Below are 27,020 nucleotides of genomic sequence, written 5' to 3' on the forward strand. Positions count from 1 at the left end.
CTAAGGGGAGAGTGGGGATAGTGTGGAGTGATTGATAGTTCTTGTAAGGGGGTTGAGTGAGATGGAGGAAAGATAATGAATTCAGTTTTCCCCATGTTGTTTTAGAAAGCGTGAGGAGATAGTTGAAAGACACTATGGGTCTCTGGATAGCATAGAGATAACATCTGGCCAAGAAAGGTAAATATGTGTGTAGTAAGAATTAAAGTGGTACTAAAAGCCCTGGAATTTTACGAGCGGTCTTAGGCCAAAGGTATAGATGGAGAAGAGCAAGGAACCCAGGACAGAGCCTTAAGAGACACCAACAGAAAGATGCCGAGAAGAAAAGGTGGTGTGTAAGTGGGACACACAATGTATGATTGGTGGGGTAGGAGAAGATCTAGGAGTGGGCCAAGTCTCTGTTGCCAAGGGTCGAGAGAATTTGTAACATTAGGGAGTGGTTAACTGTGTCAAAGGTGGAGGAAAAGTCTAGTAGGAGGAGCACAATCTCTATTAGAGGTCACATTAGTAGATGAACCATATCTGAACACTTTACCTTGTTCCTGAGTTGGTCATTCTCATCTTTACATGCTAGAAACTGTTCCTTCCAATGTTCTACACTTGCAATGGACTCTTGCAGGGCTAAGGATAGCCGGCCATTACTTTCTCTCAAAGTATCTAGTTCCGTTTCCCACTTCTTTACATTGGAGGTGCTGAGAGAAAAATGGATAAGTGGAGAGAGAACAATTTAGTCAACATTTTGTTAAAATAGACAAATATATAATCTTTTGCTTGTGTTTTATGAGTACATGAAATTTGGCTAAATATTGGGATACACTGATCCAGCAAAATCTGGTCAACCTAAAATTTGTGTAAGTCCTTATGTAACTGTGATATTACAAGACACAAACTTGTAATACGGCACCCATAGAAATCCATGATATACGGAGTGTGTATCGTCCGTATTTCCCAGGCCGACCACAATTCATGGAGCCGGACTCCTAGCATCACAGTTATCAATGCTGCTAGGAGTCCCTGCCTCTCCGCAGGAATACGGTCCCATACTGTAATGATGCTTCCAGTACGGGACCGGGGACAGTGTTCCCACGGGGAGGGAGGGACTCCTATGATCATAGATAACTGTGATGGTAGAAACCCGGCTCCCTGAACTGTGGTCGGTCTGAGAAATATGGCCGATACACGGTCCGTATATCACAGACCGAACATGGACGTCTGAATAAGGCTGCTTACTTGTCTCCTATTTTTGATGCGGATTGCAGACTGAAAATTCACTACAAATTACAATATAAGGCAATATTCAGACGAACACGTGTGAAATCAGCCGTGAATAACGGCCGTTTTTCACGGCTGATTTGCACCCGTGCGTAACCCGTTTTCACAGATCCCTCATAGACTTGAGTCTATTGAGGAATCCGTGAAAATGCACAAAAATAGGACATGTCCTATTTTTTTACAGGCCCTTCACATGGTCCGTTAAAGCAACGACCATGTGAATAACCCCATAGAAATACATGCAGCCATGTGACGGCCATTAAAAAAAAACTTCCTACACAAGGACAATTAACACATTAGTCTGAAGCAGCCCTAACTCATGTGCATGGTTTGTCAAAACCTCATGCACATGCAGCAGAAAAACAATCTGCATGGAATTTAGGACGTGCTGCTGATTTATAACCCCTTAACGCAATATCACGTAACTGTACGTGATAAGGGTTAGGTATGTATGGGAAGTATGGAGCGAGCTCACGGGCTGAGCTCGCTCCATACACAGCGGGTGACGACTGTGTTACACAGCCGACACCTCACTGCAACGGGCAGAATCACAGATCACTTTGATTCCGCCCCTTTAACACCTTAAATGCCACGGTCAATCGCGACCGCGGCATTTAAAGTGTTAGAATCAGGGGGGCGCCCCCTAATACAAGCCAAGAACCCCACCCCCCGGCGGCACGATCGGCTGTTAACAATGGTTGTTATAGCAGCCTGGAGGCCTAATGAAAGCCCCAGGTCTGCCATCTTTGTGCTCCTTTGAAGCTCTGCCTCCGGCAGGAGACTGTCAGAATCACGATATACTGCAATACATTAGTATTGCAGTATATCATGCAGCGGATGATCATTGCAGTGGATGGCTGCTTCAAGTCCCCTAGGGGGACTAATAAAGAAAAGTAAAAAGAAATTAAAGATTTTTTTTTATGTTCCAAAAAAAAAAAGACTAAAAATTAAATAAAATCAAATAATAAAGTATTAAAAAGTTCGAAAACCCCCCTTTTCAAATTTTTTCCCTAAATCAATGTTACGTTAACATAACTAGTATTGCCACTTCCTTAAAAGTTTGAACTATCACAATATAGTGTTGTTTAACCCTTTCCCGCCGCAGCCCTTTTTCAGACTTTCATTTTCGTTTTTTCCTCCCCACCTTCCAAAAGCCATAACGTCTTTATTTTTCCGTCGATATAGTACTATGAGGGCTTGATTTTTGCGGGACGAGTTGTAGTTTTTCATAGCACCATTTATTTTGCCATTTAATGTACTAGGAAATGGCAAAAAATTATTTGTGGGGTAGAAAATGAAAAAAACAGCGATTCCTCCATGGTTTTTATGGAAATCGCTGTGCAATTAAAACAACTTGTTAACTTTATTCTGCGGGTCAATACGATTACGGCAATACCAAATATGTATAGTTTTTTCTATATTTTACTACTTTTACAAGTAAAAATCTAAGTGTAAAAAAGAAAATTTCTTTTGTGTCGCCAAATTCCGAGAGTCATAACTTTTTTATTTTTCCGTCGATTAATTGGTATGAGGGCTTATTTTTTGCGGGATAACCTGTAGTTTTTAAGAATACCATTTTGGGGTACATGCAACGGTTTGATCACTTTTTATTTAATTTTTTGTCGGAGATTAGGTGACCAAAAAATAGAGATTCTGGCGTTTACAATTTTTTTTTTTTTTTACGGCGTTCACCGTGCAGGCTAAATAATGATATATTGTAATAGTTCAGACTTTTACGGACACGGCGATACCAATTATGTGTATTCTTTTTTTTTTTACTATGCTCCTGGGGAAAAATGGGAAAAGGTTTTTTTTTTTTTAACTTTTAATATAAATTTTTTTTTTACACAAAAAAAAAACCCCAAAACGTTAACGAATTTTTTTTTTTTTTTTTTTATTAGTCCCCCTAGGGGACTTCAACCGCTTGCACGATATACTGCAATACTAATGTATTGCAGTATATCGGGATTCTGACAGGCACCTATTAAGCCCTGCCGGAGGCAAGGCTTAATAGGTGTACAAAGATGGCAGACCTGGGGGCCTTCACTAAGCCCCCAGGCAGCCATAGCAACCATCCCCCCCCCCCACGATTGCGTTGCGGGGGGCGCGATGAGCTGTTAGAGGGGGTCGCCCCCTCTAACGATTTAAATGCTGCAGTCTCCATTGACCGCGGCATTTAACGAGTTAAACGAGCGGATCGTATGGAGCGAGTTTATTCCGTGAGCCCTCTCCATATTTCCCCTACCCGACTTTGGCGTATGGATACGTCAAATGTCGGGAAGGGGTTAATCCGCTGGGTAATTGCCGTAAAAAAATAAATAAATATATATATATATATATCACGCAAATTGCTGGTTTTTGGTCACCTTAGCGCTCAAAAAAAGTGATAAAAAAGTTGTATACCCCAAAATGTTATTGGTGAAAACTACAGCTTGTCCTGCAAAATTTAAGCCCTCACATGGCTAAATTGATGGAAAAATGAAAAAGTTATGGCTCTCAGAACATGGCATCAAAACATTTTTTTGATTTAGAAAATAGTTTTATTTTTTTAAAAGAGGTAAAACATAAAACAAACCTAAAATTTGGTATCACCATAATCGTATCAACCTGTAGAATAAGGTGAATATGTCGTTTTAACCGCCTGATGGATGCCGTAAAAACAAAACCCGCAAAAAAATGGCGTAATCGCTGTTTTTTGCCCATTTCACCCCACAAATAATTTTTTTTTCAGCTTCCCAGTACATTATGCGGTACAATAAGTGGTGCCATGAAGAACTGCAACTTGTCCCGCAAAAAACAAGACCTCATCCGGCTATATAGACGGAAAAATAAAAAATTTGCTTTTGGAAGGTGGTGAGGAAAAAACAAAAGTGAAAATCCGAAAAATGGCTGAGGAGAGAATGGGTTAAATCAGCTGCTATTATGTTGCAGAATTGTAACGTATTTCATCCTTTACAATGTGAAGGGTTAATTTGCTGTAAATCCCTAGAAAATTCTGCAATGCATACATTGAGGAATCTGGTGCACAAAATCTGCATCACAACCGCAGGTAATTCCGCAGGTAAAATCTGCACCTAATAGTGCGTTTTTTTATAAGTTTTTAGGTGCGCTTTTTACATTTTGATGCGGAAATAGGTGCAGGTTTTATGCTGCAGATTTATTTTTATTTTTTTAAACTAGTCAAACAATTCGCAAGCGGAAACGCAAGATAAATGGACATGTACCATATTTTCAAATGCGCACCGCGGGTAAATTTTTGTGCAGAAAATGCGACATGTAGATGAGATTTCTTGATCTCATTTTCTATGCTGGTACTGCATTACACTGCGGATTTGCCGCACGAAAAAACCCCCATGACAAATTTGCATGTTATAAGTATCGTGTGCCTAACAGTTTTTTTTAACTCACCTGAAGGCTTTATTTACACGAGCGAAACAACGGCCGTCCCACGGACTTTGGAATTCAATGTGGCTGTTCACACAGCCGTTGTTTCAACAGACCGTGTGAAGGGTCCGTGAGAAAATAGGACGTCCTATTTTTTTACGCTTCACGCATACCTCCACAGACGTAAAAAAACGCAATTTTTCACGTCAGAGATGCGCAACGCTCGTGTATATAAGGCCTCATTCACACATGTTGGATTTGATACGGATTCCGATGACATGCCGATCATTTTGCATCCCATGCATATAAGGTTTCCGCAACCCAGTTCACATGTGAAAAATTTTCCACGTGTAATTTTGTCCGCACCATGATAACAAATCCACCACAGCAATAAGTAGCATGCGACTTATATTACATGGAAAACCGAGGATAAGCAACTTTGAATGATAACGGGACTTAGGCCTTGTTCACAGTTTTTTTGCAGGCAGAAAAATCTGCCTCGAAATTCCTTCAGGCTTTCTCTGCCTCCCATTGATGTCAATGGTAGGTCAGAGACGGAAATGCCCGAAGAAAGGGCATGTCGCTTCTTTTTCTCGCGAGCGTTTTTTCCGCTCGTGGGGAAAAAGCACTTTCGCCTCCCGTTGAAATCAATAGGAGGCGATTTCAGCTGTTTCCGCTGCAAAAAATGCGGCAAAAACTCTGAACAGGGCCTTATTCTCGTGCGGAATTGCTACACGCTTGTGGCACATCTGCGGCAGAAATCAAAGGGTAAGCCTCAGATTTTTGCTGTGGAAAAACACATTGAACTTTAATGGCAATGTAAGAACGGAGTATTAGTTCTCCTTACATCCTCACAAGTGCTTCCCCCTCCCTTAAGGCCCCCTTCACATGCTGTTGCCCTAAGTTTATCGTGTACGTCAGGAAATCTCCTAACGTACACTATTAACAACCTAGAACGATAATTCACAGGGCTCAATTACGTCCTTTTAGCCTACGTCGGGCTGGTAGACGTCGGTACACCTTATTTTTGAAGGAAGAAATAGCGTAGTAGACTTTGCTATTCCGGAGTCCCCAGGCAGATCATCACAAGTGCTCTACCCGTGGACTTTGTCCCTGGGAAAGCTCCTGACATCACTGTCCATATATGTAAAGTGACGTCAGGGGACTCTCCAGGAGTGGAATCCCCGGTCACAGCGTCGGCAACGCTGTGGATAGGGATTCCGCCTCAGGAGTTGCCCCTGATGTCACTGTCCATATATATACAGAGACATCCAGCGGAGCGCTCCAGGAGTGGAATCCCTGGGGATCCCGCTCCTTCATGGAGCTACAATGGTGCTATCTACAGGAAGGGGGGCGGGGTGCCATCTACAAGGGGGCTGTGAGGCACTACCTACCAGGGGGCTGTGTGGGCAAAACCTACCAGGGGGCTGTGTGGGCAAAACCTACCAGGGGGCTGTGTGGGCAAAACCTACCAGGGGGCTGTGTGGGCAAAACCTACCAGGGGGCTGTGTGGGCAAAACCTACCAGGGGGCTGTGTGGGCAAAACCTACCAGGGGGCTGTGTGGGCAAAACCTACCAGGGGGCTGTGTGGGCAAAACCTACCAGGGGGCTGTGTGGGCAAAACCTACCAGGGGGCTGTGTGGGCAAAACCTACCAGGGGGCTGTGTGGGCAAAACCTACCAGGGGGCTGTGTGGGCAAAACCTACCAGGGGGCTGTGTGGGCAAAACCTACAAGGGGGCTGTGTGGGCAAAACCTACAAGGGGGCTGTGTGGGCAAAACCTACAAGGGGCTGTGTGGGCAAAACCTACAAGGGGGCTGTGTGGGCAAAACCTACAAGGGGGCTGTGTGGGCAAAACCTACAAGGGGGCTGTGTGGGCAAAACCTACAAGGGGGCTGTGTGGGCAAAACCTACAAGGGGGCTGTGTGGGCAAAACCTACAAGGGGGCTGTGTGGGCAAAACCTACAAGGGGGCTGTGTGGGCAAAACCTACAAGGGGGCTGTGTGGGCAAAACCTACAAGGGGGCTGTGTGGGCAAAACCTACAAGGGGGCTGTGTGGGCAAAACCTACAAGGGGGCTGTGTGCCACTACCTACAAGGGTGCTGTGTGGCACTACCTACAAGGGGGCTGTGTGGCACTACCTACAAGGGGGCTGTGTGGCACTACCTACAAGGGGGCTGTGTGGCACTACCTACAAGGGGGCTGTGTGGCACTATCTACAGGGAGAATCTGTGAGTGATGGGATGAGGGTCATTTTAGTGAGAGTGGCTGGCTGATGGTCATTTTAGTGAGAGTGGCGGGCTGATGGTAATTTTAGTGAGCGTGGCGGGCTGATGGTCATTTTAGTGAGAGTGGCGGGCTGATGGTCATTTTAGTGAGAGTGGGGACTTATAGTCATTTTACGGTGAGTGGCAGGCGGATAGTCTTCAGGTGGTTTCCACCTCTGAGCTTCAATTGAAATTAATAGGAGGCAGAAAATACCTGCGGTGCCAGTTTGGAGTGCTTTTGCATTAGCTTTAAAAAAATAAAAAAAAATAAAAAAGGTCAAATACGCTTTAATTCAAAATTTGCTTCAAAATTCCTGAAGGAATTTTTTTTGCCCTAAAAAAACAAAAACTTGTGTCCACATACCATACTAGTGTAGTGCTGGTCTCACCCGTTTTTTGTCTTTCTCAAAATAATTTTTGGTAGGGGTGCTCTGAGGATTTTATTTTTACAGTGGTGCCTGGGTTGGGAAACTCTGTACTAGGCTATAGGATCACGCCGGCCTATGCAAGGATCTCGTCGTGGAGCAGTTCTATTAGTCAAGGGAACGGAGCCTAGGTGAGTAAAAATTTTTTTTGTTTGGGGGCACTGTCAACAAGGGGGAGGTGGGGGGCTGTATGGCATGATCTATAAGGAGGAGGTGGGGGGATGTATGGCACAATCTACAAGGGGGCACTATCTACAAGGGGGGGGTTGTATGTGGCAGCCGGGGGAGGGAGGAATTATATTGTATAGGGGCCACTAAGCGGACATTATACTGTGCAGGGGTACAACAGGGGGCAATATACTGTGTGTGGCACTTAGGGGGCATAATACTGTGTGGGTACAATTAGAGGACAAAATACTGTGTCCTTGAAGGGGTTATAATATATTAAATATTATTATACTGTATGGGGGGCACTAAAGGGGCATTATACGGTGTGGGGCACTATATAGGGCATTATACCGTGGGGTGCATTATACTTTTTTTTAAGAGGTAAAATTATTGGTAAAGAGAAAGTAGGAAATGATGAAAATATAGTTAGATTTATCACAACATTACATGAGAAGTGGGATGAGATAAATGAAATCAACCACTGGAAGATACTACTTCTTTATTAAGATCTAAAAAACCATCTAAGCCCTACAGCTTCCATTGGTTATAGGAAGAGTAACACAATTGATCAACATATAGTGGAGAGTCACTTCTCAAGAGATTGTATTCGTAGGAAAAACTGAAATTCCAAGGATTTTTTCCTTGTGGGATGTGTGGGTAGCCTTGTTAAGATTAAAGGATTCACAAATGGTACAGGGAAATATTACAACATTAAAGAACATATCTCCTGCTCCACGAGAAGTGTTGTTTGCATCTTACAGTGCAAGTTCCACATTGAAAAAACCAAGAGAGCTAAAAGCAGCTCTGTAAGCAATGTCTACATTATTGAACGCACTCCTAATGAAACTACTTTCTGGCATCTGTAAGATCAGCTACAAGTTCAACAAGTGTCAGTATTGATCAGCAATGCAGTAATTCTAGTACTCTATTCACAATGTCAAATAATCCTACAATTTATGGTGCAATACAAATCACCTTCTGCACAGTAATGGGCAAATATAAGCCCATAAAAGACGCCAGAAACGAAGTGCTCCCGCCCCTAGAACCGTCAGCGAAATGTACGTCGGGACGGACCCGGCATCAGATCAGGGATAGTTCAATTGATGGAAAAGTTAGGGATTTCAGTGCTGGTTCCTGCGAATATTATCTTATAGATAGAATCTCTCTCCCAGTGTGAGATTGCGAGTACAGCCGGACACCATGGAGCTCAGGTGCCGGTTGTATCGTTGAACTAGAGAGCGGTAGATTCTTCGCCGATCAGCTGACTTGCGAGGAGCGTGTCAGCTGTTTGAGCGCGGCACTCTGTCTCTTCTGGCATACCTTGTAGTATATAGCCGGGAGCGGAGAATGCTTGAGCAATCAAGAATGTGAATATCAAATACAACACAGCAAGGATACTTTTTGATACTTAAATTTAATAGCTACATGTGCGCTACTGTTTATCATATTAGGCTTCGTTCACATCTGCACCAGGGCTCCGTTCCGTCGGACTTTCCGTCGGAACGGAGCCTTGACTGAAACTAAAACCAAAGGTTTCCGTTTCCATCACCATTGATTTCAATGGTGACGGATCAGGTGCCAATGGTTTCAGTTTGTCTCCGTTGTGCAAGGGTTCCATCGTTTTGACAGGATGAATACTGTAGTAGACTACGTTATTCATCCGGTATAACAATAAATATAATATAGAAACAAAAATATAAATGGGATTTGATCATTTACAATTGCCTATTTTAATGTAAGGGACCGTTTACCCGATATTTCCCTGTTATAGGCCTGCTGTTACCGGTCAAACATTTTTAAGAGATCTAGTAATCCAAGTAACTTTTTTGCACTTTTTTCTTATCCTTATCCCTTTTTCCTATTGTTTATAATACTAATAGAATCACAATCCAAATGCCATACAGTCCGTTAATAAGAAAGAACCTATGAATCATCACAAGCAATCACGACTGCAGTATAAATTATAAATACGAGACTCAAGTGTTGGTTAAAACAGGGGGTTGTTTTTTCCGAATACATATAAAGATTTGCTTATTTGATTAAAACTGCACAGTGAATGTAAATAAGCAGTGATTCATGGCAACCAACCAAATCTCAGGTGCAAAGAAATGACTGGATGGCTATGGAGATCCGCCGTTGTATGCATAGTGCACTAATTTATTTACAACGTAACTAGCTGAATATTTGAGTTTTTGGCCACAGCTCAAGTTTTACTTACCTGAATGATGCTTTCTGGAGATCCCTCCGCAAGGTGACAGCCGAAGTCTGTGCTAGCCATGACTGTAAAACAGTACTTGGGAGTCACAAAAGGAAATACTCTATCAACTGCAGGGTTAGCGGGATAGTGTATTCCCTGTACAAACCCCCAGGTGGCACGTTGCCGTGCTGCTTGGTTGTCGGGCTAGTACAGACTTCAGCTGCAACCTAGCGAAGGACAGTGGGGGATCTGCAGAATGGTTTCACTCAGGTAAGTGAAACTTTGGGAGCATATAGAGCTCTTTAACTCTGAACTTAACACAAAAACAGAACACATTAAGTGACAATTGTTGACTAGGTTGGAGTTAATCCATGTAGCTTTGTTCACCTAGGTTACCTTTACCTGATGATGTTACCCTCAATACCAGCATGAAGCAATATCAATCTGCCCCAAGGGCGTACATACCATAGAAGCAGCCAATGCACAGGCTATGGGGCCCTGGGAGAGACACTCAGGTTGGTCCCCTCACCTTTGCCATTTGGTGTTAAGAACCCGTACAGGACTCCCCTCCCCAGACAAACTGCAGTTAGCAACAAGAGGGTGGGGATTTCACTCGAGGGTGGGTGGAGAAGGAAACAAACATTCCACCCATAAAAGAATGGCCTAGTGTTTAACTCAGTAGCATACGGAGGACCCATTTCGTTTTTTTGCTATGGGGCACCTCTATAGCCCATTCTTTGTTTAACCCTTTAATGACCCAGCCATTTTTATTTTTACGTTTTCGTTTTTCACTCCCCGCATTCCAAGAGCCATAACGGTTTTATTTTCCCTTCAGTAGAGTGGTGTGAGGGCTTATTTTTTGCAGGAGGAGTTGTAGTTTCTATTAGCACCATTTAAAGTACCATATAATGTTCTAGGAAATGGAAAAAAAATTATATGTGGGGTGCAATTGGAAAAAAAAATCAAAATTCCTCCATTGTTTTTTGGGTTGTGTTTTTAGAGCATTCACCGTAAAGATGACAATGTAACTTTATTATGCGATTACGGGGATACCAAATTTATATAGGTTTTTTATATTTTACTACATTTACAAAGAAAAAAACAATTTGTTAAAAAAAATAATTTGTTCTGTTTCACCACATTCTTAGAGCCATAACTTTTTTGTTTTTCTGTTGATTGAGCGGTGTGAGGTCTTAATTGTTGCGGGACGGGCTGTAGTTTTTACTGGTACCATTTTTTAGTACGTACGATTTTTTGTTCAATCTTTATTAAAAAAAAAATTCAGTGCTAAGATGAACAAAAAAACAACCTTTCTGGTGTTTTAAAACTTATTTTTTACGCTGTTCACTGTGCGAGTTAAATAATGGTATATTGTAATAGTTTGGACTTTTACAGACACGGTGAAACCAATTTTTTATTTTTTTTATCTTTTACATTGTGCTTGGGGAAAAATTGCAAAAGGTTTTTTTTTAAACGTAAGATTTTTTTTTTTTACACTCCTGAAAAAGTTATTTTACTTCTTTTTACACTTTCTATTAGTCCACCTAGGGGACTTGAACCAGCGATAGTTAGAAAATGGTGAATAAACAGCCATAATCATATCACGTCATACACACATGCAGTAGTACCAGCCTACAACCATATGATAAAAATCTAACATGACTGATCACCTTTTTTATTAGTCATCGGTTGGTCATTGGCCAAAGAAAAATACCCAGAACTAGCAAACAAAGATGCACAAAGTATTTACTACACTTGTAAATATGATGTTCTTAGCGCACATTTTGATCAAATTATGTAAGCCCACTTGCCATGACCGGTCTTGTGTGAGCTCACCTGCCCCATGCACTCCGCTCGCTTTCTCCAAGGTTGGCTTTAATATATATATATATATATATATATATATATATATATATATATATATAAAATAAATAAAAGCTGGTTGTTGTGGCGGGTGGGCCCACACAACGTAATAGAAGTGTGCGCTAAAAACCACATATTTTCGAGTATAGTAAATATATCAGTAATGCAAATTAAAATAATTAATGTATTCAATGCCTCACAGATCTTAACACCCGCAGGGTGCTACTGTACATTTAGGTTTGTTTACACTGCAGTCACAGATTTGCACCTGTACATTATTTTAATTGTTAGGAGGTGCTGCCAAAATCTAATCCTGTTGAAGCTAATGGATTCACATCTTGCCTGGACAAACAAGCGTTGCACTAAATGGTAAACTTTTCCAGATGTAACTCTACCAACATTATCACTGATTTGATATTCGCACCTTGCAACATTGTCAAAGATATGGACCGATTCAATATAGTCTAGTGGACTGGTGGACAAAGCATTAGGATGATTAGTACATAAGGACACAACTTCATCCCAGTCTCTTTCACATTGTGGTTTGTAGTTCACTAAAATAACAAACAGCTACAGTCTAGACAGTTGCCTGTTGCACTAGTCTTAAGGTGGCCATACACCTTAGATAGCTGTTGGCCGAAAGCTCGTTTTGCTGACAGCTTTTCCGCTCAAACCCGACATACACATGCACTGTTGGCTTGATCGAGCATGCATTGGTTCTCAATGGGAAGAAGGGAATAAGCAGCTGTCAGACTTTGCTGGCAGTGGCTTCTCTCCTGCAGAAATAAAGGATCGGTTTGTTGAAATCCACCATCACAGAACCTTCATTCCCCCAACACCTGCCGCCGGAAGAAAGTCAGGACACCCCTATACACATTAGCTGGTCGGACAGTCCTGCCGAAATTGGCACGTTTGGCCGACATTCATCTAATGCCGGCATGTTAAGAAATCTTGACCAATGGATAGAACTGATTTATCTTTATATTTTCCGGATTATGCCTCCTGACAAAGCTGCGGCGAAACACGTAGGAGCACAGCATTTCCAAACTTGTTGTTAGTAGGTTGCGTTGCTCTGCCTGGTATGGAGGCTACTGCACATGTAACTTTATTCGTATTGGGTATGTTTCACGTCTATAGTTCTCGTTATTACTACGGAAACTCGACTCCATGTTCCCTATACATGTGTAAGCTTCCAGCTCTATGGAGTTACGTGTTGCATTCTGTAGTACATCTGACACGGACTTACTTTATGTTGTAATATGCTCTCTACTGTGTTTAAGGGTGATCCATCAAATGTATGTTTTTAACTTGTTTGTATTTAATAAAAATTATTATATTTTCATGGGATATTTAGCTCTGTTGGGTTTTTGTAGGTTATCTCGATTATGAGAGCTATCTCAGGTGAGGACTATGATTAGTATGTATATATTTGACTATTAATTGGTTTATAGAACATGTGTGGAGTAGCATCCTCTGTGGTGAATCTCAAAAAAATAAAATAAGAAAAAGAAAACTCAAGGATCAATATGGTTTCACATCCTCCATAAAACAGAAAACTGTACAATGCATTTTAATAAAGACGGGAAGAACGTTTGAGTCCTTAGATTTCCTGTGACTATAAAACAAGATCGATCTCAGCTGGTTTTCATGAAATGGAGGTGCATGGTATCAAATATGCACAACACGGTATGAATAAACTACAGCAAAATAATAAGGCAAATCAAATACATTCTCCAGATTTTTCCATCTGGACCTCCGAGCAGAATATTTTAGTAACTGTAGGGCGATAATGTTTTCTGTTGCAAATGTCAACGACTTAATAAAACATTTTTTAGTAGAAGATTGTCACATTCTTAGAGCAAATTTTATACAGAGACAGTCAAAGACAATGGTTTGTTCAGTGCCAAGAATAAATGATTCCTTACGGCTTTTCTGTTATTCCTCATATGTGAGCAGTGAGCAATGTCACCTTAATTTACTGCGACTTTCCAGGAAAACGTTGCTCATGCTACAGCCCATGGGATAAACCATAATGAATTTTGCCTTCTGGATAAATGGCGGCCATATACCTCTAAAATTTAAGTGACAATAGCTGAAGGCTCAAAATAAAAGCAATGCTATTCTATTTATAACCAAAGTCATATGAAAAACAGATGCAGTAGATACTGTCAGGAACAAAATTAACTTTAGTTGGTAAAAACACTAAAAAGAAGACCACGTTATAGGTAAACACATATATTTATTAAAGAATATTAGATAGTAGGTTCATGCAGGGGTTTAGCATGTGTCCCAGTGCCTGGGGGGACAAAGGTGGTGCACGACTGCCATCAGCAGCGAGAATAAAGAAGTTGTTCCAAGTGAGACCCCCCATCTATTAGCCAGAGCATAGAGCTGCCGGAAATAGGATGTGGAACTGTTTTTACTGAAAATGGCACCATCTATGAGAACTCTAGGTTGAGAGTATAATGCTCATAGTATTATTGGGCGCTATAGCTGGCACTGTTAATGAGCAATACTATGGATGCCACTATTTTATAAATACTGATATGGGCACTACTAAACATGATGCCAATCTTTGCAAACTTACACGTGGGTTAGCACTACTGTATAGGAACAGCTATGGGCACTTCTATGTGATTGGAACTATTGTATACAAAGTGAGTATTAATTGGTGAATTCTGTGTGGCAAAACCTGGGCATGTAGATAGACAACATTTTAAGTTATGAGTTAGTTTGTGCTGGAGGACCATAAAACTGAACCTTTGCCCTGGGTAAAAGAAAGCCTAGCTTATTCCCCGAGTCCATGGGCGAAAGAGGTTAACGATGTGGTCAATAAAAAAAAAAAAAAAAAAAAAAAGAACACCACGAATTTAAAAAAGGAAATTGTATCCATAAAGTAGTCATGGTAGTAATGGCTTAGGCCAGAAAAATTGAATGACCACTTTAAATGGTCATACATAGTTGAGTAACATTATATACACCTACACGGTCCATTTGCCCAACAAGATCTGACAAATGGACACTTTCATCAAAACAATTTTATCACAACTTACAGACACAGGTAACTTTTTACTTAACACATGATCATACAATAATTTTCCAAAAGAACATATTGACTAATAATTTTCACAATTTTTAATTAATTCTGTAGAATGTATAACAAATGTCTTGAGATTGAAAGGGTTGTTTACCCACAGAACCCCATTCCCTAGTCCCCTTGCAGACAGTTGATTTTGGCAGGGAAATATGTGGCCAACTGCTTATTTCCCCTGCAACGCATGGATGGCCCGAGTCCACCAGAGCAAGAGAACCTGCTTGCTTGAGAGTGCTCTCGAACAGGTGATCCCCCTCTATTAGGTCCATATTCCTTGATCGAGCATATGGACCCGGGTAGCCCTTATGGGGAAACCCCTTTAATAGCAAAAAGGCTAGTGAGGATAGAACTTGGCAGTAAAGTGATCCCTAGCATTGCTTTATTTAGCCTTAAGATTTGCCAGCAGAACTTATGCTGATCACAGCAATATCGGAGACTTCATTTCTGCAGAACGAATATAACTAATTTGCCCAAGATATTATATCTATGAAATACGGCCCAACCGTTCGTTGTGACCATAATACTATAACATCTAAGACTTGGAAACTGTGCAGTTTCGATAGATTGGGCAGCACAGTGGCTCAGTGGTCAGAACTATTGCCTTGTAGTACTAGGGTCCAAGGCAACATCTGCGTGGATTTCCTCCCACATTCGAAAAACATACTGAGAGGTTAATTGGCTTCCTATTGATTTGGCATTATTCGTGTATGTGTGGATGAGATGGGGAGATTGGGGTGGGGAAAAGGAATGATGTTAATAATGGTGACAATCGCTATACAGCGATGCAGAATATAAGCAACATTAAACAAGCATCCGTGGATAAAAAAATATTTACACCATCCGAAACAACAAGTACGGTCGGAGAATTATTCACCAACAAAACTCAGGGACAGTATAAGGAAAGACGGGTTTATAAAAAGGGAGGACAAAAATGAGTTTATAAAAAGGGAGGACAAAAATATTGAGAAAAACACAATAATATGCAATGTATTTTACCTTTGTGCTAGGGCAGTTTTTAGTTTATCATTTTCAGTTTTCAGCTCGGAGTCAGGAGGAGTTCCATGGCAAGCCTTTTCATCATCTGTCCCATTCACACTGGATGCCCGAGTAGATGATGGAGTTTCCCGTCCTGATTCCTAAAAATACATGACCATGAAACATCACTTACATAGTACAACACAAATTACTAATGTTAACAAGAGTTCATACCGTTTTCATATTCGCTAAAAAAAAATTAAAAAAAGAAATAAAAAATCAATATAACTTCCACTTTAACGTCCTCTTTATTCTTCTATATCTTTTTATTAACGGTTTTAAATAAAGCTCTATGTATTCACCCATGTGATTCAATTAAAGTTTAAGCAGAATGCATACATTTATTCGGAGGTACGCTTGTAGCTATAGAAGGGAACTATATTAGAATATACACTACCGTTAAAAAGTTTAGGGTCACTTAGAAATTTCCTTATTTTTGCAAGAAAAGCACAGTTTTTTTCAATGAAGATAACATTAAATTAATCAGAAATACACTCTATACATTGTTAATGTGCTAAATGACTATTCTAGCTGCAAACGTCTGGTTTTTAATTCAATATCTACATAGGTGTATAGAGGCCCATTTCCAGCAACCATCACTCCAGTGTTCTAATGGTACATTGTGTTTGCTAACTGTGTTAAAAGGCTAATGGATGATTAGAAAACACTTGAAAACCCTTGTGCAATTATGTTAGCACCGCTGTAAACAGTTTTGCTATTTAGGGGAGCTATAAAACTGACCTTCCTTTGAGCTAGTTGAGAATCTGGAGCATTACATTTGTGGGTTCGATTAAACTCTCAAAATGGCTAGAAAAAGAGAGCTTTCATGTGAAACTCGACAGTCTATTCTTGTTCTTAGAAATGAAGGCTATTCCATGCGAGAAATTGCCAAGAAACGGAAGATTTCCTACAACGGTGTGTACTACTCCCTTCAGAGGACAGCACACACAGGCTCTAACCAGAGTAGAAAGAGAAGTGGGAGGCCCCGCTGCACAACTGAGCAACAAGACAAGTACATTAGAGTCTCTAGTTTGAGAAATAGACGCCTCACAGGTCCTCAACTGGCAGCTTCATTAAATAGTACCCGCAAAACGCCAGTGTCAACATCTACAGTGAAGAGGCGACTCCGGGATGCTGGCCTTCAGGGCAGAGTGGCAAAGAAAAAGCCATATCAGAGACTGGCTAATAAAAGGAAAAGATTAATATGGGCAAAATCACACAGACATTGGACAGAGGAAGATTGGAAAAAGTGTTATGGACAGAGGAATCGAAGTTTGAGGTGTTTGGAGCACACAGAAGAACATTTGTGAGATGCAGAACAACTGAAAATATGCTGGAAGAGTGCCTGACACCATCTGTCAAGCATGGTGGAGGTAATATGATGGTCTGGGGTTGCTTTGGTGCTGGTAAAGTGGGAGATTTGTACAAGGTAAAAGGGATTTTGAATAAGGAAGGCTATCCCTCCATTTTGCAACGCCATACCCTGTGGACAGCGCTTGATTGGAGCCAATTTCATCCTACAACAGGACAATGACCCAAAGCACACCTCCAAATTATGCAAGAACTATTTAGGGAAGAAGCAGGCAGCTGGAATTCTATCTATAATGGAGTGGCCAGCGCAGTCACCAGATCTCAACCCCATAGAGCTGTTGTGGGAGCAGTTTGACCGTATGGTACGCAAGAAGTGCCCATCAAGCCAATCCAACTTGTGGGAGGGGCTTCTGGAAGCATGGGGTGAAATTTCTCCCGATTACCTCAGCAAATTAACAGCTAGAATGCCAAAGGTCTGCAATGCTGTAATTGCTGCAAATGGAGCATTCTTTGACGAAAGCAAAGTTTGAAGGAGAAAATTATTATTTCAAATAAAAAATCATTATTTCTAACCTTGTCAATGTCTTGACTATATTTTCTAGTCATTTTGCAACTCATTTGATAAATATGAGTGTGAATTTTCATGGAAAACACAAAATTGTCTGGGTGACCCCAAACTTTTGAACGGTAGTGTATATTCTCTAATAAAACATATATTCCCTAGTATAACCGGAAATAGCCCTAGGGAAAAAATCCTGCTGCTTCACCTGGAGACCATTCTCAATTGGGAACTCTGTCTTCCCAATGGCTACCAAGCTCAATGTTTAGATATCTCCTGCGTACAACAAGAGAAATAATTTTTTGTCCAATCTCTTTTTATTCAAAAGTCTACATATTACAGAATGAAACAAATTGAAACGTTAGAGCATCCGAGTCGGACTCGCAGGTCCACAAAAAACATACACTTTCAAATACAAAAAATCATTACAAGTGATAATGCGGAGCATCAAAAGTAATTCTCACACAAAGTTTATTAGGAGAATTGCAATTCCTTAACCATTTAATGACCAGGGGTGTTTTTAATTTAAAGTTTAATATTTTATTTGTTAGACTACCCACATTTTTTATTTTATTTTTTTAAATTGGAGCGGTTATCTTTTTATTTCGTAGGTCTTTTTTTAGGTAAACCTGGTTAGAAACTGAAATTATTTTAAAATATTTACACCAAATATTAATTCTTAAATTCTTCCATGCAATGCAAATATGTGTAAACTGTCAAATGTAAAACTCTGCATGGCCTCGAGCGCTCTGCACAAACAATCCCTGCGACATCTTCAATGACATCACATATTTCTTTAGCAATGTCGGAATGCAGATGTAGCGTCTTCTGAATTCGGGAACACAGCGCTCAATATGGGTGCTGTATTCAGGATTTTCTAGAAATAGGGAACTGATTATTTCAATTCCCTGTCACAGTACAAGATTAAGCTGTCAGTGTGACAGGCAACCCTTCAATGACATGCATGCCATCAGAGGGAATATAAATTAAAGGGCTAATGGCATAGGGACCCTGCAATTAGAACCTTAATTTACTAGGATGGGCAGGTAGGAGTTAATGTATCTGAGTGCACCAACAAATGGGAGTGATTTTAACAAAGAACTTAATGCAATTAAAAAACAATACCAACAGAAAGTGTCAAATCCCAGCCATCCTCCTAGTGTTTACTAGGACATGTATATATCTATACATACAGTATACACACACACACACACGCGCAGTTGCACAAAGAGGCCAGCAACGTATATAAGTCCTGTTTAGAAATGATTAATGGAAGGAAGGATTGTAGACAATGACAATGAAGAATAAACTGTACATACTTAGAACAGAATAGTAGTTTTACATTTTTCCGTCAAAAACTTTGTGGATTTGATATATTTTAGTGGTAGGCATCTTCCAGAACAGAAATTCTTGCCTTCCAGTATGTAAGCTCCGAAAATTATAGGAATTACAGAAGGATTTGCAGACTTTCATGTTGTTTTATGAAGCGGTGTTAATAAGAATGGAACAAGAGTATGAATTCCTATTTGGCAGATTCAGAAAAATCTGGAGACCAAGCTGTTAAATGATTGTGAAGGGAGAAGGCCAGGTCTATTAAATCCCAAGCTTGGTGGTTTAAGTGGCTTGTGATCTAAGTGGAGTTCTAAAACCGGAGTTGAAAAGAGGAGTTGAAGCCCCAGTAAGTACTCTTCTTTTCTTTTACTTTGACAATTGTTCACTGTTTTGTTGTAACTGGGATAATGGGCAGCAAGATTGGAGGTTTTCTTCAGTGCACAGTTTGCCATATGTATACACGACTGGAGCCGGAGTTCCAGGGTGAATATCTCCGTGGCAGATGTGAGCATGTTGTTCACCTGGAAGCTCGCATTAGAGATCTGGAGGAGCAGAATGCAACACTGAGAAGGATAGACAGTCTTGAGCTGAGCTTGCTGCTCACGGAGCATGCAGTTAGTGGGTTAGAACTGAAGGGTGAAGACATGGGTGAGCAGGATCAGGTAAGTAGCTGGGTTAATGTAGTTAGGGGCAGTAGAAAGGGGTCAAAGAAAAGGAAGGCTGATCCGGTTTCTGACATTCCAAGCAAAATTGCCAAGTTGGGTGATGATGCGAGGGTACCAGTCTCAGAAATGGCAGCCCTAGTGGATACTGATCTCCCTAACAGCCGGGAGAACAGCCCAGCTAGTAGTCGGCGGGATGGTAATGCAGGTAAGCCAAGACAATTGATAGTTGTAGGGGATTCTATAATCAGGAAGACGGATAGAATAATTTGTCGCCAAGACCGCCTCAACCGAATGGTTTGCTGTCTCCCTGGTGCCAGAGTTCGGCATGTGGTGGAACGGGTGGACAAATTGCTGGGAGGGGCTGGTGATGATCCAGCTGTTGTGGTCCATGTCGGTACCAACGACAGAATAAATGGTAGGTGGAGGAGCCTTAAGAATAATTTTAAAGAACTAGGCTACAAGCTGAAGGGAAGGACCTCCAAGGTTGTATTCTCAGGAATACTGCCTGTGCCATGCGCATCACAAGAAACACAGCGGGAGCTCAGGAAGTTAAATGCATGGCTTAAGTCTTGGTGTAGAGGAGAAGGCTCTGGGTTCCTAGAGCACTGGGCTGACTTTTCATTGGGGTACAAACTGTATTATGCAGATGATTTGCACCTAAATGGAAGGGGGTCCGCTTTGCTGGGGGAGAGAATTCTAGTTGGGGTGGCGGAGTGTTTAAACTAGGGCTGAGGAGGGAGGCCAATGTAGAAAATAAAGGGGTAGTTAGGTTAGAGAGGGGTCAGACTATATTGGTGGGGGGAGAAACAGACGGTGGGGAGAGGACTAGGCAACAAGATAAGGAGATCCTTTCGTTACAAAACAGCAGTGAAAATAAAAAGCACAAATGTCAAATAATCAAATTTCTGATACTGAAAGTGAAACATTTGAAGGCAAGTTAAAGTGTATGTTCACAAATGCCAGAAGTCTAGCAAGCAAAATGGGGGAGCTGGAGGCCTTGATGCTGGAAGAAAATATAGATATAGTTGGTGTTGCTGAAACATGGCTGGACTCTTCACATGATTGGGCTGTAAATCTACAGGGTTTTACACTGTTTCGGAAAGACAGGGCGAATAGGAAAGGTGGTGGTGTATGTCTGTATGTGAGAAGCGATATGAAGGTGAGTGTGAATGAGACATTAGAGGGTGAAGATTGCGAGGAGGTTGAAACCTTATGGGTGGAATTACAAAGGGAGGTAAACACTGAAAAAATTACTTTTGGTGTAATCTATAGACCCCCCAAAATAACTGAGGAGATGGAAGGTCAAATATATAAACAGATGGAGCAGGCTGCACAGGCGGGTACTGTTGCGATAATGGGAGATTTTAATTACCAGGATATTAATTGGTGTCATGGATCGGCTTCAACTGCAAAGGGGAGACATTTCCTCAACCTGTTGCAGGAAAATTTTTGAGCCAGTTTGTGGAAGACCCGACTAGAGGTGAAGCTCTGTTGGATCTTGACATTTCTAATAATGCAGAGCTTGTTGGGAATGTCAATGTTCATGAAAACCTCGGTAACAGTGATCATAATATAGTTATATTTTACCTATACTGTAAAAAACAAACACAGGCTGGGAGGGCAAAAACACTTAATTTTAAGAAGGCCAATTTCCCCAGGATGAGGGCTGCAATTCAGGATATAGACTGGGAAGAACTAATGTTAAATAATGGGACAAATGATAAATGGGAGATTTTCAAATCTACTTTGGGAAATTATAATGCAAAATTTATTCCTACAGGTAACAAGTATAAACGACTAAAATTAAACCCCACATGGCTTACACCTTCTGTAAAAAGGGCAATACGTGACAAAAAAAGGGCATTTAAAAAATACAAATCTGAGGGTACAGCTGTAGCCTTTGTAAAATATAAAGAGCTTAATAAAAATCTGTAAAAAGATAATAAAATCAGCAAAAATACAAAATGAAAGGCAGGTCGCCAAGGATAGTAAAACAAATCCTAAAAAAATTCTTCAAGCATATAAATGCAAAAAAGCCAAGGTCTGAACATGTAGGACCCTTAGATAGTGGTAATGGGGAGTTGGTCACAGGGGATCAAGAGAAGGCAGAGTTACTAAATGAGTTCTTCCGCTCTGTATATACAACAGAAGAAAGAGCAGCTGATGTAGCCGCTGCCAGTGCTGTTAATATATCAGTTGATTTTATGTGAATTTGATGAATGTAGATATGGTGCAAACTAAATGAAATAAAATAAACATACACACGGCCCCGGGACCAGATGGGATACACCCTAGAGTTCTTAAGGAGCTTAGTTCAGTTATTTCTGTCCCCCTCTTCATAATATTTGGAGAATCTCTCATGACTGGTATAGTGCCAAGGGACTGGCGCAGGGCAAATGTGGTGCCTATTTTCAAAAAGGGCTCTAGGTCTTCGCCGGGTAATTATAGACCAGTAAGCTTAACATCAATTGTGGGGAAAATGTTTGAGGGGCTATTGAGGGACTATAGAATTATGTGACAATAAATAGTATCATAAGTGACAGCCAGCACGGTTTTACTAAGGACAGAAGCTGTCAAACCAACCTGATTTGTTTTTATGAAGAGGTAAGCAGAAGTCTAGACAGAGGGGCCGCTGTGGATATAGTGTTTTTGGACTTTGCAAAGGCATTTGACACTGTCCCCCATAGACGTCTAATGGGTAAATTAAGGACTATAGGTTTAGAAAGTATAGTTTGTAATTGAATTGAGAATTGGCTCAAGGACCGTATCCAGAGAGTTGTGGTCAATGATTCCTACTATGAATGGTCCCCGGTTATAAGTGGTATACCCCAGGGTTCAGTGCTGGGACCACTATTATTCAACTTATTTATTAATGATATAGAGGATGGGATTAATAGCACTATTTCTATTTTTGCAGATGACACCAAGCTATGCAATATAGTTCAGACTATGGAAGATGTTTGTGAATTGCAGGCAGATTTAAACAAACTAAGTGTTTGGGCGTCCACTTGGCAAATGAAGTTTAATGTAGATAAATGTAAAGTTATGCACCTGGGTATGAACAACCTGCATGCATCATATGTCCTAGGGGGAGCTACACTGGGGGTGTCACTTGTTGAAAAGGATCTGGGTGTACTTGTAAATCATAAACTAAATAACAGCATGCAGTGTCAAACAGCTGCTTCAAAGGCCAGCAAAATATTGTCGTGTATCACAAGAGGCATGGACTCGCGGGACAGGGATGTAATATTACGACTTTACAAAGCATTAGTGAGGCCTCATCTAGAATATGCAGTCCAGTTCTGGGCTCCAGTTCATAGAAAGGATGCCCTGGAGTTGGAAAAAATACAAAGAAGAGCAACAAAGCTAATAAGGGGCATGGAGAATCTAAGTTATGAGGAAAGATTAAAACAACTAAACCTATTTAGCCTTGAGAAAAGACGACTAAGGGGGGACATGATTAACTTATATAAATATATGAATGGCACATACAAAAAATATGGTGAAATCCTGTTCCATGTAAAATCCCCTCAAAAAAAAAAAAAGGGGGCACTCCCTCCGTCTGGAAAAAGAAAGGTTCAACCTGCAGAGGCGACAAGCCTTCTTTACTGTGAGAACGGTGAATTTATGGAATAGCCTACCGCAGGAGCTGGTCACAGCAGAGACAGTAGATGGCTTCAAAAAAGGCTTAGATAATTTCCTAGAACAAAAAAATATTAGCTCCTATGTGTAGAAATCCCTTGGTTGAACTTGACGGACATGTGTCTTTTTTCAACCGTACAAACTATGTGTTATTGTTTTTTGTAAAGCCCACCACAGTACAGTTGTAATATCAGAAGTGGTCTTCAAAAGTATTTAGAATGAAGTGGTCTGGATGAATTATGCAAGAAGTTAAAAAAAAAAACAAAAAACAAGTGTTAAACCATCATACCATACATACATTTTAAAATGTATTTGGCTAAAGTTACCCCTAGGCCCACATAGATGTTTATGTACAAATATTAGATATCATGGTTACCTGGCACAATACAATTTTTGTGTAGCCCTACACTCCTTGCCTGGGTCTCTCCTAACACAAGATGTCCTGTAGCCAAACGAAGACCTCATGCAGACGACTGTAGCGGTGTGCACGGTCCGGGATTACAACAAAGATGGCCTGAGTAGTGTTATCTGCGGGCCATTCGCAATCATGGACCGTGAACACGCAAGAGTGCATTGAGTTTAAGGAGCCCGGACTGCAAATGCGGCCCGTAAAATGACATGTCCTATTTTTTTCCGTTCCGGTCTCAAAGCAATGCATGGCCGTGAAAAGCACGGTTGAGTGCAATGGCCCATAGGATATAATGTGCCCTATACTATACTTAATTGCGGATAATATGCAGATGCAAATGCACGATCATATGCATGGGGTCTTACAGTGAGAATCTATGTTTAAAATGATACAAGAAAGTTGAGATAAGGTTGTGAATGACATTAAGGAAATGTATTCCTAACACAGTCATCTAGTTGAAATTCAGCAACCTGCTTCTTCTCACAAAAAAATGTAGCCTGCACCCCTTTCCGTAGAGGCATGCCTATCTCATATGGACACCCTGCTCAGATTAGCAGAATCTTCGACGGAATCCCTCAACGGAAGGGCAACGCTGATGTGAACAGGCCCAAACCCACTCAAGTAATGGAATAGGTCTCAACCCGTGTGTCTGATGTAGCTCGAAGATTCTCCTAATCTGAGCAGGGTGTCCATATGAGATAGGAATGCCTCTACGGAAAGGGGTGCGGGCTACGTTGACAAAAAGTTAACAACCCCTTTAAACCCCTAATGACCAAGCCCGATTTTGGAAATCTGGTAAGTATGAATTCATTGGAGAATATCTCTGTAATGGTTTTGCACATCGAAGTAATTCTGACATTGTTTTTCCATCACATATTATGCTTTATTTAGATGGTGAAAGTAGACCAGTACAATTCTGTATATTTATTAAAAAATTATAAAAGGGGTTTTCCCATGAGAGACATTCATGACATATCCACAAGATATGTCATAAATGCCAGATAGATGCGGGTCCCACCTCTAGGACCCGCATTTCTCTCTAGAACGGGCCCCCTAATCCCCGTTCTAGCTTTTTGTGATCACGCTACTTCCCGGACACTTACTGATTGATTACATGGTCGGGAGTTATGGAAACAGCGTAACTTGCTGAGCTACCCTGTTTCAGTAACTTCCATAGTAGTGAATAGCAGTTACAGAAGCAGTGTAGCACTCAAGCTACGCTGTTTCCGTAACTACTATTCAGTTCTATGGGAGTTACGGAAACAGCGTAGCTCAGCGAGTTACGCTGTTTCCGCAACTCCCGACCATGTAATCAGTAAGTGGCCGGGAGGCAGTGTGAGCACAAAAAGCTAGGACTGGCTTTATGGGTCCATTTTTCCATCACATATTATGCTTTATTTAGATGGTGAAAGTAGACCAGTACAATTCTGTATATTTATTAAAAAAATTATAAAATATAAATAAAAAAAATTGTAAAATGTTTCTTTTTTCTACATCATCTCTATGCAAATATTTGATCAAGTTCAGCTTTACATCTCTTTACTATATTTTGGCAGCAACTTTAAAATTGTAAAATTTCTAAGTACATTTTGTTTTTTACGGCACCAGGCCATAGGTGTCAGAATGATAGAAACCCCCCATAAAATGACCCCATTTTGAAAACTAGAATCCTTAAAAAGGTATTTATCTAGGGGTGTAGCGAGTATTTTGACGCCACAGGTTTTGCAAGAATGACCATATTTTTCGGACTATAAGACGCACTTTTTAGCAAAAATAAACCTTGCTAAAAGGCCCCTGCGTCTTATAGTTGGCATTTTCTGACCACTTCTCTAACCCCTTCCCGACCCATGACGTGCCGGGACATCATGGAGCAGGGTGATGTTTGGAGCGGGATCACGCGCGGGGCCCGTTTGATACACTGCAGGTGTCAGCTGTTTTAGAGCTGACATGCTGCTATAACGGGCAGGAACAGCGATCGCGCTGTTCCTGGCCGTTTAACTAGTTAAAGGGAGCCTGTTACCAGATGTCCATATTTAAACTACCAACAGGTTATTAAAGATTAGGCACATGCACAGTGTATTCTTTATGCTCATCGTTGTAATCGGCACTACTGCGCATGCACGTGTTCCCTATACACACATACGTCAGAATCAGGTTAGCCTAATCTATAAAAGCCTGTTGGTAGTTCAATACTGAAATCTGGTGACAGACTACCTTTAAAGGGGTTTTCCCATGAGGGACATTTATGACATATCCACAAGATATGTCATAAATGCCAGATAGATGCGGGTCCCACCTCTAGGACCCGCATTTCTCTCTAGAACGGGCCCCCTAATCCCCGTTCTAGCTTTTTGTGCTCACGCTACTTCCCGGACACTTACTGATTACATCGTCGGGAGTTATGGAAACAGCGTAACTTGCTGAGCTACTCTGTTTCAGTAACTTCCATAGTAGTGAATAGCAGTTACGGAAGCAGTGTAGCACTCAAGCTACGCTGTTTCCGTAACTACTATTCAGTTCTATGGGAGTTACGGAAACAGCGTAGCTCAGCAAGTTACGCTGTTTCCGCAACTCCCGACTATGTAATCAGTAAGTGGCCGGGAAGCAACGTGAGAACAAAGAGGTAGGACTCGGTTTATGGGTCCCCGTTCTCAAGATAGGTGTGGGCCCCAGAGGTGGGACCCGCATCTGACATATCCTGTGGACATGTCAAATGTCTCTCATGGTAAAACCTCAATAGCAACCGCTGCATTTAAACATTTAGGAGGGAACGGGCCCCCTCCCCACAACGTGATCGCACATTGTAAAAAAAACAAAGCTGGTATCGCCGCGTCCGTAAAAGTCCGAACTATTACAATATACCATTATTTAACTAGAATTATTTGTTTATTTTTTTATTTAAAAACACCAGAATCTTTGTTTTTTGGTCACCATCGTGCTAACAAAAATGAAATAAAAAGGTGATCAAAAAATCGTAAGTACCAAAAAATGGTGCCAATAAAAACGACAGCTCGTCCCGCAAAAAATAAGCCCTCACTCCGCTCAATCAATGAAAAAATATAAACGTTATGGCTCCCAGAATGTGGTGAAACAGAACAATTTTTTTAACAAAGTTTGTTCTTTGTAAAAGTAGTAAAATATGAAATTATTTTTTCCTATTTTCTGTTGTCCAAAACCTGGGCACGTCTTATAGTCTGGAAAATATGGTAATGCAAAGCAGGTGAAAAAATATATATGTATATTTCAGTTTTTTATGTAAAGTGCACAAAAAAAGATGAAACGCATCCCAAATTGTATTAACCAGATTCTCCTGTGTTCAAATGTATCCTCAGTGAAACACTAATTGCACTGCATGGACACCTAGTAGGGCCCAAAAGGAAGGGCGCAACGAGTAGCTTTCA

General features: G+C 41.0%; 1 protein-coding gene across 3 annotated transcripts in view; it reads right to left on the bottom strand.

The window, feature by feature from the left end:
- The window catches only part of HOMER2 (homer scaffold protein 2), a 191,379-nt gene that overhangs the window by 17,357 nt on the left and 147,002 nt on the right, over positions 1-27,020 (bottom strand). For all 3 annotated transcript variants that reach the window (XM_075855233.1, XM_075855235.1, XM_075855234.1), the window contains 2 exons: positions 15,663-15,802; positions 533-689 (listed from right to left, as the gene is read on the bottom strand). In XM_075855233.1, coding sequence (XP_075711348.1) covers positions 533-689; positions 15,663-15,802 — 297 coding nt within the window. The remainder of the gene's footprint in view (positions 1-532; positions 690-15,662; positions 15,803-27,020) is intronic.

Source organism: Rhinoderma darwinii, chromosome 3 (genome assembly GCF_050947455.1).
Source record: "Rhinoderma darwinii isolate aRhiDar2 chromosome 3, aRhiDar2.hap1, whole genome shotgun sequence".
NCBI lineage: Eukaryota > Metazoa > Chordata > Amphibia > Anura > Rhinodermatidae > Rhinoderma > Rhinoderma darwinii.